Genomic DNA, 13,669 nt, shown 5'->3' with positions numbered 1-13,669 from the left:
GCAATGTGACATAAACATGCTCGAGAAATGGGCCGCGACATGGCAAATGAGGTTTAATGTGGATAAGTGTAAGGTGATGCATGTCAGTAACAAAAATCTTATACACGAATACATGATGTCCAGTGCAGTACTTGGAGAGCCCCCTCACGAAAGAGACTTGGAAGTACTGGTCGACAAGTCAATGAAGCCGTCCGCGCAATGCACGGCGGTGGCGAATAGGGTGAACAGAATGATAGGAATGATTAAGAAGGGGATCACGAACAAATTAGAGAAGGTTATCATGCCGCTGTACCGGGCCATGGTACGCCCTCACCTGGAATACTGCGTCCAGCACTAGTCACCGTACTTGAAGAAGGACACAGTACTACTTGAAAGGGTCCAGAGAAGAGCGACTAAAATGGTTAAGGGGCTGGAGGAGTTGCCGTACAGTGAGAGGTTAGAGAAACTGAGCCTCTTCTTCTATGAAAAGAGAAGACTGAGAGGGGACATGATCGAAACATTCAAGATAATGAAGGGAATAGATTTAGTAGATAGAGACAGGTTGTTCACCCTCTCCAAGGTAGAGAGAACAAGAGGACACTCTCTAAAGTTAAAAAGGGATAGATTATGTACAAACGTAAGGAAGTTCTTCTTCATCCAGAGAGTGGTAGAAAACTGGAATGCCCTTCCGGAGGCTGTTATAGGGGAAAACACCCTTCAGGGATTCCAGACAAAGTTAGACAAGTTCCTGCTGAACCAGAACATACGCAGGTAAGGCTAGTCTCAGTTAGGGCACTGGTCTATGACTTAAGGGTCACCGCATAAGCGGACTGCTGGGCTCCCCCCTCTCTGCCTTAGTTAAAACCACAAATAGTGATTGAAAAAGCCAGGAGGTAGTAAATATCAACCCAGATAAATAAAAAGAAACAATATCTCTCCCTCTAGAAATAATATTCTGAACAGCACAAATACATAATAAAGAATAACATTATCTGATGTGAATACCTGTAAAAATAAAACCGATGCTACAGGAAGTCTAGCCACAAAACAACAAAGCTTAACATGGAGTGGTAAATTCTAAAGTGCAAGATGAAACCACTTGCTCACACAGTAGAAGAGTTGCTCACTCAAGGCTCTCTACTCTGTGGGAGGCCTTCCAATAATATGGAAAGTAAACACTCATTATCCACCTGGACTCTGAAGTTGAAGATCGTGGTTGAGAAGGTCCTGTTGATGCTTATAATAGTTCTGCTGGCAAATTTTGGACCATCAGGGACTTTAAAATTGCCCAGGCATCCTCTGGCAGAAGGCTTTATAGGAGATGCCATGGTTCGTGAAGATCAACCCAGTAGGGAACCACCATTTGTATTGTATCTTCTCTTCTCACAAGAAGGTGGCTATCCCATGGAACACCTGTTGCTTTTGCAAGGTCACAGGAGATAAATTCAGGTAAAGTTCAATCGATCTTGTAGCCCCTTCCATTTAATAGGTCCCTTTGCCCAAGAGAGGGCCAAAATTCACTCCTTAAACACTCATGCAAACAATTATGCTTCTCAAATGCTGATCCTTGTGATCACCAAAAGCTCTATGTGCTCTACCAATCTGTAGATTGGTAGATTAAGTGCTCCCTCACCTGAGTCCTCCAGTGAGCAAATATATTGAAAAAATTCCTCAACTGTCCCAACACAATTTTGGAAAGTCACATCTTTGGGCTCCCCCCAACATTCTGACATTCTGGCATCTTGAATGATTTTCTAAATCCTTGGTCTTTTCCCATAGCAATGTTATATCTTTGACGTGAGAGTCTCCGTATGCTCCTATCTCCTCCAAATGCTCTTCACAAGGCATCACTCTCTGCTCTACCTCCATTTGCTGTTACTTAAGGAAACTGATCTCCTGTTTTATGTCCTCAACAGCTGCTTTAATGTCCTGCCAGATTAGCACAAATGTTTGTTGTTGTTTTTTAATCCAGGGCCAGATCAACCTATGGACCAGGTGAGGCCCTGGTCTAGGGCGCAGATGATAAAGAGTGCCAAAATCCCAGACCAGCCTACTTTCAGACTTCTAGAGGAATAGATGCAGGACTGAGAATTTGGTACCCTTTATCAGTGCTCTAAAACAGAACCTCCCCTTGGCCATCAGGAAGAGTAGACTTGAGAGATACAAGATCACAGGGGTTTTTATTTTATTTTTTTTTTAACTAAAAAAATCACCATTATTACCGTGTTTCCCCCCAATAAGACCTACCCTGAAAATATACCCTAGCATGATTTTCAGGATAAGTCTTAATATAAGTCCTACCCCAAAAATAAGCACTAGTCCCTGGATTTGCCGGCAGCAGCATTTCCCCTGCTCCCTGCCCCCGCCATGCAGCTGAACCCCCACCGACCCTCTGACCGCAAGACCTACATACTGCCTTGCAAAGAGCAGCGTCGATACAAAAGTTGGCTCAGGGTGCCACAGTCCCTTGAGCTGGCCCTATTGATGATATCACTTCCTCCCTCATCTTACTTTATTTTAAGGTTGGTATTGCTGTGAATCACTTTGGGGCTTTTTCTTGCAAAGCACAATCTATAAATGTAAAAATGAAATGAAATTGTGGCACAGAATTCAGAATCCAAGGTACATGGCAACAAAATGACCAGCAAAAATTAAAAACAAGCAGATATCCTTACAAATGATTTCTTGTGTGTTGATTGATTGGATTCTTATGACTTTCTTATAGGTGAAAGACTATGACAAAGTTAAATTTCACAGCTGTCCAGAGGTGGGTGAAACTTTTTAAATTTTTGTTTGTAGCTATGCATCATAGTAAGTTGATATCATAGTAACTGTTTTTCTCAGTTTAGATATTAGATTGTCTGATAAAATTATGTAGCTTCTTTGCAGAAACTAAAACAAGATGAAACAAGATATATTCATTTTATAAAATTCCATTATACAGTAATAAGAAAGCATAACCTGTGGCTTGGCTGTAATAATCTGTGCTGCAGAATAGAATGCCCAGTTTTGAGATATAGTTAGCAATATGAGGTACTAGCAAAATGTGTTATTTTACACTAACTTGTACTATTTTAGCACAAGTTCTATTTTATTAGGGTTACCATATGGCTCCCATTATATGTATATATATATATATATATATATATATATATATATATATATATATATATATATATATATAGGACAGATTGAGCCATTTGGGGGTGGGTTCTATTAAAAGCAATAGAAGAAAAACCCAGACTGGCTCAATCTGTCTTCTTTTTCAGGAGCTACATTTTGTACAATGAGATCTAGTCACTAAAAAGTGGGGGGTGAAGGGTAAAATAACATTTTAACAATATCCCACACTGATGCGAGTAACTCCCCTCTTACAGTATACTGTGTTAAGGCCAATGAGGTGGTCATCATGGATATGATGCCCTTGGACCCCAGGGAAGGGAGGATGATTGCTGTTGCTGCAGGTCATCAGTTTCTTTGTGAGGTGCGCAGGGTAAGGTTGGTTGAGCTAAGGCAGCTTCATTGTGGAAGGATTCAGGAACCACCTATTGGCCACATCCTACAACAGCAGCCATAGCACATCATTGCAAACACACCAAAATTGTAATTCTGTAATCCTAGACACCCACATTTATGCAGAGAATTATCATCTCCTTCTTCCTGCTGGTCATTCTTCACCCTCTGCCCCCAAGCATCATTCTGGCTTTTGCCAAGAGAGATTGCAGAGCTTAGTATTTGTTCTACTTTGGGATTACAAGGCAATGTGTTTAAAAGGTTTCTTGAATTCAGACTTTACCAAGTTAAGTGCAACAGTCAGCTTTCTGTGGTCTGGAAAAACCCTCGTGGAGTCCCTCAGGGCTTCCCGCTCTCACCCACATTATTTAATGTGTATCTTTCTTCTTTTGGTCACCATTTGAGTAATCTGGATATAAAATTGTTTAGTTACGCTGATGACATCACGATTATTATCCCTTGTCTGTATTAAAACTGATGGATTCATGGAAGCAGGAATTCAAGCTTAAATTAAATCACAAAAAAAACAAGTTTTTTGTGGCATCACCACACAAAAAATTCCATGAACCATCAATTACTATAGACTCAACATTATACACTATCCACCCAACAATTAAAATATTGGGAGTCGTTATTGACCAATATTTGACTATGAAAAAACAGGTGGATTCCGTGGTACAAAAGGGTTATTATACTTTATGGAAGCTCCGGACCATAAAACCATATTTTGAGTTTTCTGCTTTCAAACTTCTAGTTCAATCATTGCTATTGAGTCTTCTTGATTACTGTAATATAGTTTATTTAACATGTACTAAGAGATGGCTAGACTTAGATTAATTCAGAATACGGTAGTAAGACTGATCTATAGTTTGAAGAAGTATGATGATGTGACACCATTCTATCGCAAGTTACACTGGCTCCCGATGGAGGCTCATGCACTGTTTAAGTTGGGTTGTCTTTGCTATAAGGTTGTGAATGACACTGCTCATATCTATATGACTGATAGATTTCTTATAGCATCTTACAAATACAGTAGAAGATCTCATGCCCTGTTTATTTTTACATCATTTCAAGGTTGTAAAAGTAAGAAATACTTGAATCATACATTAGCATTTCAAGCAGCTTCATACGACAAAAAATTTTGACCGCTGTTATGTAGAGCCTGTTCTTACAAACACTTTAGAACCCTGTTGAAAACCTATCTTTTCTCAAAGTATTTGGCCAAATAATTCTAGGCATTTTTAATGTTATTTTATTATTAATTTTTTGTTAACCGCGTTGAACTTCTGGTACGCGGTCTATAAGCACAATGTTATGTTATGTACCTTTATATAACCTGAGTTCCATGGATAGTATGTGTATTTATTCCTGGAGTTTCTGATGAAAAGCAAAAAATGCTGGGGCCTGATGGGTACTAACCCCTTACTGCCAGATGACAAAACAATCCTGTGGCCAGCAGTGGAGAGAAGACGCCGAACCAGCAGCAAGGTAGCGCAGTGCTTTTCTAAGAAGTTAAACACGGCGGGCGGGTGAGCAGGCGGGCGGCAGGGAGGAGGAGAGGGAGGGGATGAGTAGATGCAGGTGGAGGGGTGTGTTTGAGAGTGCCGACCAGCAAGTATGCTGGTAAGTAGCTATATATAGAGAAAAGCATATGGGACATGGGGAAGGGAGAGATATTGGGCTCAGATGAGGGAAGGAGGGAGAGATGTGAGAAATGGAGTAAGGGAGGGAATGATGTCAGATGTGTGAGGGACAGAGAGAGATGGATTTGAGGATGGCAGAGGGAGTAAAAGGAGGACAGGGAGGAACAGAAGAGAGACAATAAAAATGGATTTGGAGAAGGACAGAGGGAGTAAGAGGGAGAGATGGACATGAGGGAAGATGGGGAAAGGGAGAAATGGATGTGGAGGGGGTAAAATGGGAAGAGGGAGAAAGAATTGGTGGGGGGGCAAGATGGTGAAAGGGAAAGAGATTCAGGGAAGGGGACAGAAGGGGGAAGGAGAGATAGACAACTTGGGGAAAGCAGAGAAGGAAGAGAAGACATGGCTAGGGAAAGATGGAGGGGATATGGACTGGGGACCATGAGAGATGAGAGATGTCATACTTAGGAGCACACCAGGACCTCTGGCCATACTCTGCTGCTGTTGCCTGTGGCTTTGTGAAGAAAGAAGAGCAGCTGGAAAGAAGGAGGAGAAGACCTACTTGGATGTTTTAGAGCCAGCCAGAACACAGGTACACACTCTTGGGAGGGGACATGAACTTGGGACACAGAAGTGAGGGAGGAAGAGAGGCACATTTTATCTGCCATCATTTACTATGTTACTATGTTACATTGGGTCACAGGAGGGAGAGGGGCATGTTGGGACACAGGAGGGAGGGGCACATTGAGACAAGGAAGGAAGAAAGGAAGCATGAACTTGGGACAAATGAGGGAAGGGGCATGAATTTGGAACACAGAATGGATAGAGGGGATGTGTTAGGACACAGAAGCGAGAGAGGGGACACAAACTTGGGACAGGCTGGAAAGGAGCGAGGGAGCACTAATTTGGAATACAGAAGGGAGGGAGGGGGCATGAACTTGGGACATAGAATGGAAGGATGGTGAAAGAGATGCTGAGGTGGGGGAGGAAATAGAAAGGGAGAATTGTTAAGCATGGGTGTGAGTGAGAGGGAAAGAGATGGTGTATATGGGGAAAGGAAGAAAGAGGAGAATTATTGGACATGGTGATGGGAGAGGAGTGAGGTAGAGAGAGATAAGAGGGAGAAATGTTGGATATGATGGTGGAGAGGAAACAGTGGGAGAGATGGAAATGGATGCAAGAGGGAGGAATGTTGGACATAATGGTGGAGGGAATGGAGGAAGAGATGTGGCATGGAGCTGGAGAAGGGTGAAAGAAGCAGAAATGTTGAACTTGGGGCTGGTGGGCAGGGGCAAAAGATGCTGTACACAGTCCGGAGGATAATAGATAGAGAAATATTGGATGTGGCAGTAGAGGGGGTGGGAGAGAGGCACCCTGGATCCCTCTCTCCCTCTCTCTCTTTCCCCACTCCCTTTGCAGCAAGGGAGGGAATGAGAGAGCGAGACATGGTGAACAATGAGAAAGAGGAAGACGTTGCACATGGGGGTGGAGGAGAGAGAAAGAAATGCTGTGCAGTGGTGGGGAAAAAGAGTGCATTTTGTGTAGTTTAATTTCGTGGTTACCATTGTGTATTATAAGATTATATGAAAAATGAATGGAAGAAATGGTGTTTACAATTAGTACTATTATTATGGGGGTAATGTCTTGGGAGGAGCTTGGGCAGGTCTGGGGTGCGTCTAGGGTGGAGCTTTTGGGCTTCCCCCAAACAAAAAAGCGTTCTTTTGCCCATGGAAGGGAGAGAGGGAGAAATAGAAAGTTGCTGTACGGAAGGGAGGGATAGAAAGATGCTGCAGAGGGAATGCACAAGGGGATGGGTGAGAGGGAAGGAAAGATGCTACACTTGTGGGGGAGAGAAAGGAAAGAGGAAGAATTGGGGTGAATGAGAGGGAGAAATGATCATGTACATTAAAAAAAAATAAGACCTACCCCCAAAATAAGCCCTAGTGCGGTTTTTTGGGTCCAAAATTAAATATAAGACTGTCTTATTTTGGGGGGAACATGGTAGTTTCTCCTACTCCCCCCTCCCAAAAAAAAAAAGTTATAAAGAGAAAAAGTAAGCATAGCAAAAACTATGTATCAGCTGCTAGTTCAAAAGTAAAAAGTGATTCAAAAAAGAAAAACAAAGTCATTTTTAGCATACTGCTTCATTTCAGCAGACAGATATTCTCCTCTGTCATTGCTGGGCAAACTATCTCCTGGCTTTTCACCAACCTCCACACTGACCTGTTTATTTTGTCTTTGATCATCTTTTTTAAGGATCTATCTTCTTACTTCTTCTCTAGTATCTAGGGGGAAAGTGGTGGTGGGGAGGAGCCATCCTCTTCAGTCTCTCCTTGAAGAAATAGATAATATTACACTATTCACCAATTCTTATTCACTACCAGAGCTAAGTACAGTACTGTATCTTAGGGGCCTTTAACTAAAGTGTGGCAAGCAGTTAGCACATAAATTAGCACATAAATTAGCTCATGTTGGGGGTTAGAGAGAACACAAAAATAGAACCCAAAAATGTATAGGGAGGAAAAATACATAACTGCTGCAAAACCTCCCCAACCCCAAGAAAACCAACTGACAAGGGGGAGAGACAAGAAGAAACCTCAATCTAAGTTAATCAGCAAATTACACATAGTGTGAAACAGGAGAACCCTCAGTAACACAGCCACCCACTCAGGGAAAGGCTGTCACCGGCTGACACTCAGAAAGAGTGTAAACTGTGAAACATCCCCGGGTTCTTCCTGTAAGTGAGAATAAATCAAGTGCACCCCCAAAAAGTGCTACGTGTGAAAAAAGATTCTAGAAATCAAAAAAACCAAAAAAACACACTATGAGGTTAAGAAATTCTTGTCTCTACTCCTTGCCAGGGGGGCCAAACAAGGAAGGAAAGTGTCCAAATCTGTCCAAATCAGAACCAAGCCAGTCAATAAATGGAAGTACTTAGCTTCTTTAAACTGTAGAACAGCCAGCCGATGTGTGACATCATCCGTCCAACGGGACTCCGTTTCGGGGGTGCACACCCCCTTCCTCAGGAACAACTGGACTGTAATGAGACTGGTGATTCCTCCGGCGTGGCTTGGAAAGTAAGGCAGAAAATGGGGGTTAGAGAGAGACACGGGGACAAATTTATTCCCGTCCCCACAGGAACTCAATTTCCTCATCCCATCCCCGTGAATTTTATCACTGCCCCTACCCCTGCTCCATTCCTGTAAGCTCTGCCTTAACCGCAGTGTTTGAGGCTTGTGCAGATGAGGACAGAGCTTGCAGGGATGGGGCAGGGACAGGTATAGAACCCGCGGGGACGAGATGGGAAAATAAGTTCCTGTGGGGACAGAGAAAAATTTGTCCCTGGGTCATTCTCTATTTGGGGGTAACCGTTACATACTGGCTTGACATTTACGCTCAAATTCTATATATGGTGCTTATAATTGCGTTCTCAAATTTGGGCACGCAGCGAATTTGTGCACACAATTCAATTGAATAGCATGCCAATTAACACCCCTAATTGGGTGCTATCAATCAATTATTAGCACTAATTGGCAACAATTTGAATTTACGCATGCATCTTTCTGGTCACTGTTCTGTAAAGATGCACATGTAGATTTTTAAGCGTGGATCTGAAAAGTGAACATGGCCATGATGGGTCAGGAGCGTTCCTAGAATTTGTGCACAGTGTAATAGAAAAATGGCAGACCTGTGCCTAATTTAAGGGCGAGGATTTACAACAGTAAATGAGTGGATTATCGGTGGGGAAGGGACATAGATTGCACTCTGCACTTAATGCAAAGGAACCTACCTCACACTAACCCAGTGTCACATTTTACATTCTTTTTTCTAGGAGAAAGAAAAAATATTGGAATGCATATTCAACACCACCTCCCCTTGCAGTGATTCAGAACTTTGGAAAAATACTAAGAAAAGTTTTAAGAACCACTGCCAAGCTTTTAAAAGTGTAAGAACCTTTTGGCTTTTCTTCATCTAGGGCAGGGGTGTCAAATGCCAGTCCTCGAGGGTTGCAATTCAGTCAGGTTTTCAGGATTTCCCTAATGAATATGCATGAGATCTATTAGCATGCAATGAAAACAGTGCATGCTAGTGTTGCCTGATTCAGGAAAAAAAATTTTGATTCGATTTGATTCGATTCAGCCTATTGAATTGGTTTTTCGATTCGATTCGATTTACCTGCCCAATTGGGTGTTTTTTTCAAACATCCTGGTGGGTTTATTTTATAGCCTTCTTCACCCTCTTTGCCTTCTCCTAACCACCCTGGCGCTGTGGTGTAAACAAAATAAACAAACAAAAAAGACTTCCTCTCTCTGTTAAATCCTAGCTCACGTTTGCGGTCTAACACCAGCTCTGGCAGGATGCACATTTCAAATCTGACATATTGTAATCACAAAACAGAAAATAAAATTAGTTTTTCTACCTTTTGTTGCCTGATCATTATTCAAATCTTGTTGGTCCCAGGGTCTGATTTTTCTTCCAATAACTTGCTTGCCAGGGTCTCCTTCTTTCTTCTTTCTCTGTGCTAACCATCCATCTGCCATCTCCGTCCTTCCCTTCCATTTCCCTTCTCTCCCCTGGAGGTCTGGCATCTTTCTTTTTTTTTTTTGTCTCCATCCACAGATCCACCTTTTCTTAACTACCCTTTCATCCCTGTCTCCCCCCTTAAAGGCCTGTTGTCCCCCCTTAAAGGCCTGTCCCCCCTTGAAGGCTTGTCCCCCCTTTAAAGGCTTGTCCCCCCCCTTAAAGGCCTATCCCCTCCTTGAAGGCCTGTCCCCCCCTTGAAGGTCTGCACCCTCCCTTGAAGGCCTGCACCCCCCCCTTGAAGGCTTGTTCCCCCTCTTGAAGGTATGCACCCCCCCTTGAAGGCCTGTCCCATCCCCAAGGCCTGTTCCCCTGAAGGCCTGTCCCACCCCGAAGGACTGCGCATCCCCCCCTCCCCCCCCACGGGAAGGCAAACTGCTTCGAGGCTGTTTCCTCTGCTGCGGTCCCGCCCCTCCTCTGACGTCAGAGGCAGGATCGCAGCGGAGGAAACAGCCTTGAAGCAGTTCACAAAGACACTAATACCGCAATCTGCTCTGCAGGCTTCACCTATAAGCTAAACGATGCGGGGAAGCCAGGTGAGAAGCAGGCAGCCAGGGGGGAAGTCAGACGCTAGGATGGGAAATCGGACGCTGGGAGGGAACGGGACACCAGGGGGGGAAGCCGACAGCAGCACTTCCCGACTGACCCTCCTTCCTCACCCTCTAAAGCAGGTGCAGCAGCGGCCGGCCAGCAAGAGCAGTGCTGCCACTCCTGCTTTAGGGGGCGAGGGGGGAGGGTCCGAATCGGGAAACCGATTTTTTGGTGTTTTAAATCAATTTGAATCAATTCACCTGAAGTGAATCAGTAAACCGATTCTAATCATGAATCGGGCAGCACTAGTGCATGCAAATATGTCTCATGCATATTTATGGAGGAAATCCTGAAAACCTGACTGGATTGTGGCCCTTGAGGTCCGATATTTGACACCCCTGAATTCTAGGGCCTCTTTTACAAAGCCATGATTGCAATTCCTGCACAACAAATGTGATGCAGACTATTCAGTTCTTATGGGCTTTGTCACAGTTGCCATGCTGGGAATCACTACAATAGCTTTGTAAAATGGGGCCCTAGTGATCCAATGATAAATGCTTTATTTTGTATTATAAGAAAATCCATTGGGAAGGAGAAAAGGAGTGGCTGGAGCTAGAAGGTCTGTTTTCTTTAAGTATAGAAAGGGAAATGGGCATTAGGGCAGGTATTCAATAACTTAGCCAGTCATGCTCTTAAATAGTCAGTGATAACTAGCTGAGGGGAAAGTTATTAAGGTGCAGTAAAAGGTGATCTTTTACTGCACCTTGATTTACCATGGGAACAGGGGCTGCTTAAGGCGATATGCTGCCTGAGGTAAGGAATGAGAGGGCACCTCCCCCCACCCTGACACCCATGACCCTGCACCTCCCCCCAAAACACTGGGAACTAGAAAGTGGGGGGTCTCCTCCTCAGAATTACAATCAGGGAATAAGGGTTGTTGGGAGTGATAGAAAAATCAAACTGAGAGGAACCAAACAATTAAATGTGCTATAAAGTCATGAGAATACATAAACCACATAAAAGCCTCTGTTTCGGTCTATCTGCAGTAGAACAACAAAATATTTTCAATCCTTTATGTTTCTTTTTTATTCTCTTATCTGATTTTAAAATATCTCATACCTCTCTTTATTAATTTTTCCTTTTCCACATTTTGGGCCTGATTCTGGAAACATGGGCCTAATTCTGGCAGCCATTTAGAAGACAGGTTTAAAAAAAAAAATTGAGCAAGGACAATTGCCTACATTGAAGGCATCTGTAGCATGAGACACGTAGGGATGCTTAAGCATGCCCAAGATGGGGCATGGGTGTGTTTTGCCCAGAAGTAGCCTTGGGCATGCTTAAGCATCTCTACCCATCTCCGTAAGTGTGAGACAGATGCCTTAAATGTAGGCCTGCAAAATGCTGGTCAACATTTAAGGTGTCTGTTCAACGGTATAGACGCCAATGCGTTATTGGCATGTGATCGGCAGCCGCCTCTTAGGCATCCACCAAAACTGGCGTCCTAAAGAGAATCAGGCCCTTTCTCTCCCCTCGTTTCTAGATTTTCTTCTGTTGTCCATTTTATTCTCTCTGCAATTCCTGTAGATTTGTCCCACAGTTGTCACATGTTTCTCCTTTTGCTGTAGGTTTTATTTTTTTGTTTTCCCTTTTTCACTCTGTTTCCCTTTATCTCATCTTTCATTCTCTTCTTTTCTGCTCTCACACCCTTACTCCTCATCGCCTCCATATTTTCTTCTTCACCACTTCTCTCTAACTCCTTCAAACTTCACTTCTTCCTCCAAACTCTCCTTCCTTTCTTCTCTACACTTTTGCCATTTCCCGCCCTCGTCAGCAATTCTTCCTTTTCCTCACTCTCCTCTTGTTTGTTTGTTTTTTTAATCTCTTCCTCAGTTCAACTTCTCCATCTTTTCTTTCTCTTTTCCTCCCCTATCTCTGCAGTCTTCCCCCTCCCCCCACAGGTCCAGTTTCTATAAGAGGTGCCTAAAGTTAGGCGCTGTTAGGAGCCTACTTTAATCCAAACCACATTAATAGATTCAATTATAAGCTTTAACAAGCTTGTAATTGAAGAAAAAAAAATTTAATTGGCTGATAGGCACCTACCCGATTCTATGAAAGGCAGGTATCTAGCGCCTAAGTGGGTGTGTTTAGGGGGTGGAGACAGATACACTAGGCGTGAATCTCTAAAGAACTTCAGCACCTGCAATGTAGGTCAGTATAACTTTGGCCTACATTACTGGCACCTAAGTTTTTTCATAGGCGCAGTTAGGTGAGATTCTGTCAATGGTACCTAAGCATGATTGACACATGGCCGGCACCTTTTTTCTAGGTGCCTATCAATTTAGATGCCATTTACAGAATTTGGCCCCCAGTGTCTTTCTTTCCACTGCCATGACCAGTATGAAGTAACACAAAACTTTGCAAATGGGCTCTCAGAGTGGACCATATCATGACATCCCCAACTCCAATAACTCAAACCACACAATCCCTACCTATGAAAAGTCATCTTGGATTTAAACAAGGTTTAGACAAATTCATGGAGAAAAAGTCTATAAATTGTTATTGAGTTAGATCTGGTGAAAGTCACTGTTTATCCCTGAGGGTAGGTAAACATCGACTCAGTTGTTTTGGGGATTTTGCCAGGTACTTGTGACCTAGATTGGCCAGTGTTGGAAATAGGATATTAGGTTAAAATGATCCTTTGGTCTAATTCAGTGAGGCTATTCTTATAGAGCAAACACAAAGAGAAGACAGGAACTCCACGAACCAAGAACAGGCAAGCAAAGCGCAAAGGTGGCCAAAAGAAACAGAAGCTCAGGAAAAAGGTACCAATAAAGAACCTTTATTAAGACACAGAGTCCTACCAAATATAAAGTAAAAGTTGTTAGCAATACATTTAGCTATAAAAGAACAATGCATGACTCTCCAGTGAAGTAGTAGAAAAAACAAATTTATTGTATGGTCTGCAGACTCGGGTGGCTATCAGGTAGGCACACCCAACATCACAAGATCAAGCATTTTTATAATATCCTATTCTCTAACTCAGTGTTTCTCAACACGTGGTAAGCGTTCCCTTTGGGGTATGAGGGCCACCTGTTGGGAGTACGCGGACTGGCCGCTGCCAGGGATCCCTCCCTGCCTCTCGCTGAGGATCCCTGCCTGCCTCCCGCTGAAGCCTCCGCTGCCGGGGATCCCACCCTGTCTGCCTGCCCGCTGCATCACCCCCACCCCTGAAGCCGACCTTGCCACCTCGCCAGAGCCAACACACTCCATCACCCCCCCCCCCCCAGAAGCAACTCTGCGCAGGGACAGGCCAGGGCACGTGCAGCGATTCACACGCATGTGGTCAGTCCACAAGCCTTCCCAACATCAATTCTGACATCGGAGAGGTTCCAGGCCAGCCAATTGCTGCCTGGTTAGCCCGGAAC

General features: G+C 43.6%; 1 protein-coding gene across 1 annotated transcript in view; it reads left to right on the top strand.

Annotated features, from left to right (window-relative positions):
- LOC117352589 overlaps positions 1–13,669 on the top strand; it is a 42,516-nt gene that overhangs the window by 19,142 nt on the left and 9,705 nt on the right. Inside the window, exons 3-5 of the mRNA XM_033929131.1 lie at positions 2,705–2,746; positions 8,965–9,078; positions 12,974–13,066. Of these exons, the coding sequence (XP_033785022.1) occupies positions 2,705–2,746; positions 8,965–9,078; positions 12,974–13,066 (249 nt within the window). The remainder of the gene's footprint in view (positions 1–2,704; positions 2,747–8,964; positions 9,079–12,973; positions 13,067–13,669) is intronic.

The sequence above is a fragment of the Geotrypetes seraphini genome, chromosome 1, assembly GCF_902459505.1.
Source record: "Geotrypetes seraphini chromosome 1, aGeoSer1.1, whole genome shotgun sequence".
Classification (NCBI taxonomy): domain Eukaryota; kingdom Metazoa; phylum Chordata; class Amphibia; order Gymnophiona; family Dermophiidae; genus Geotrypetes; species Geotrypetes seraphini.
This window is presented reverse-complemented; position numbering and strand designations above follow the sequence as displayed.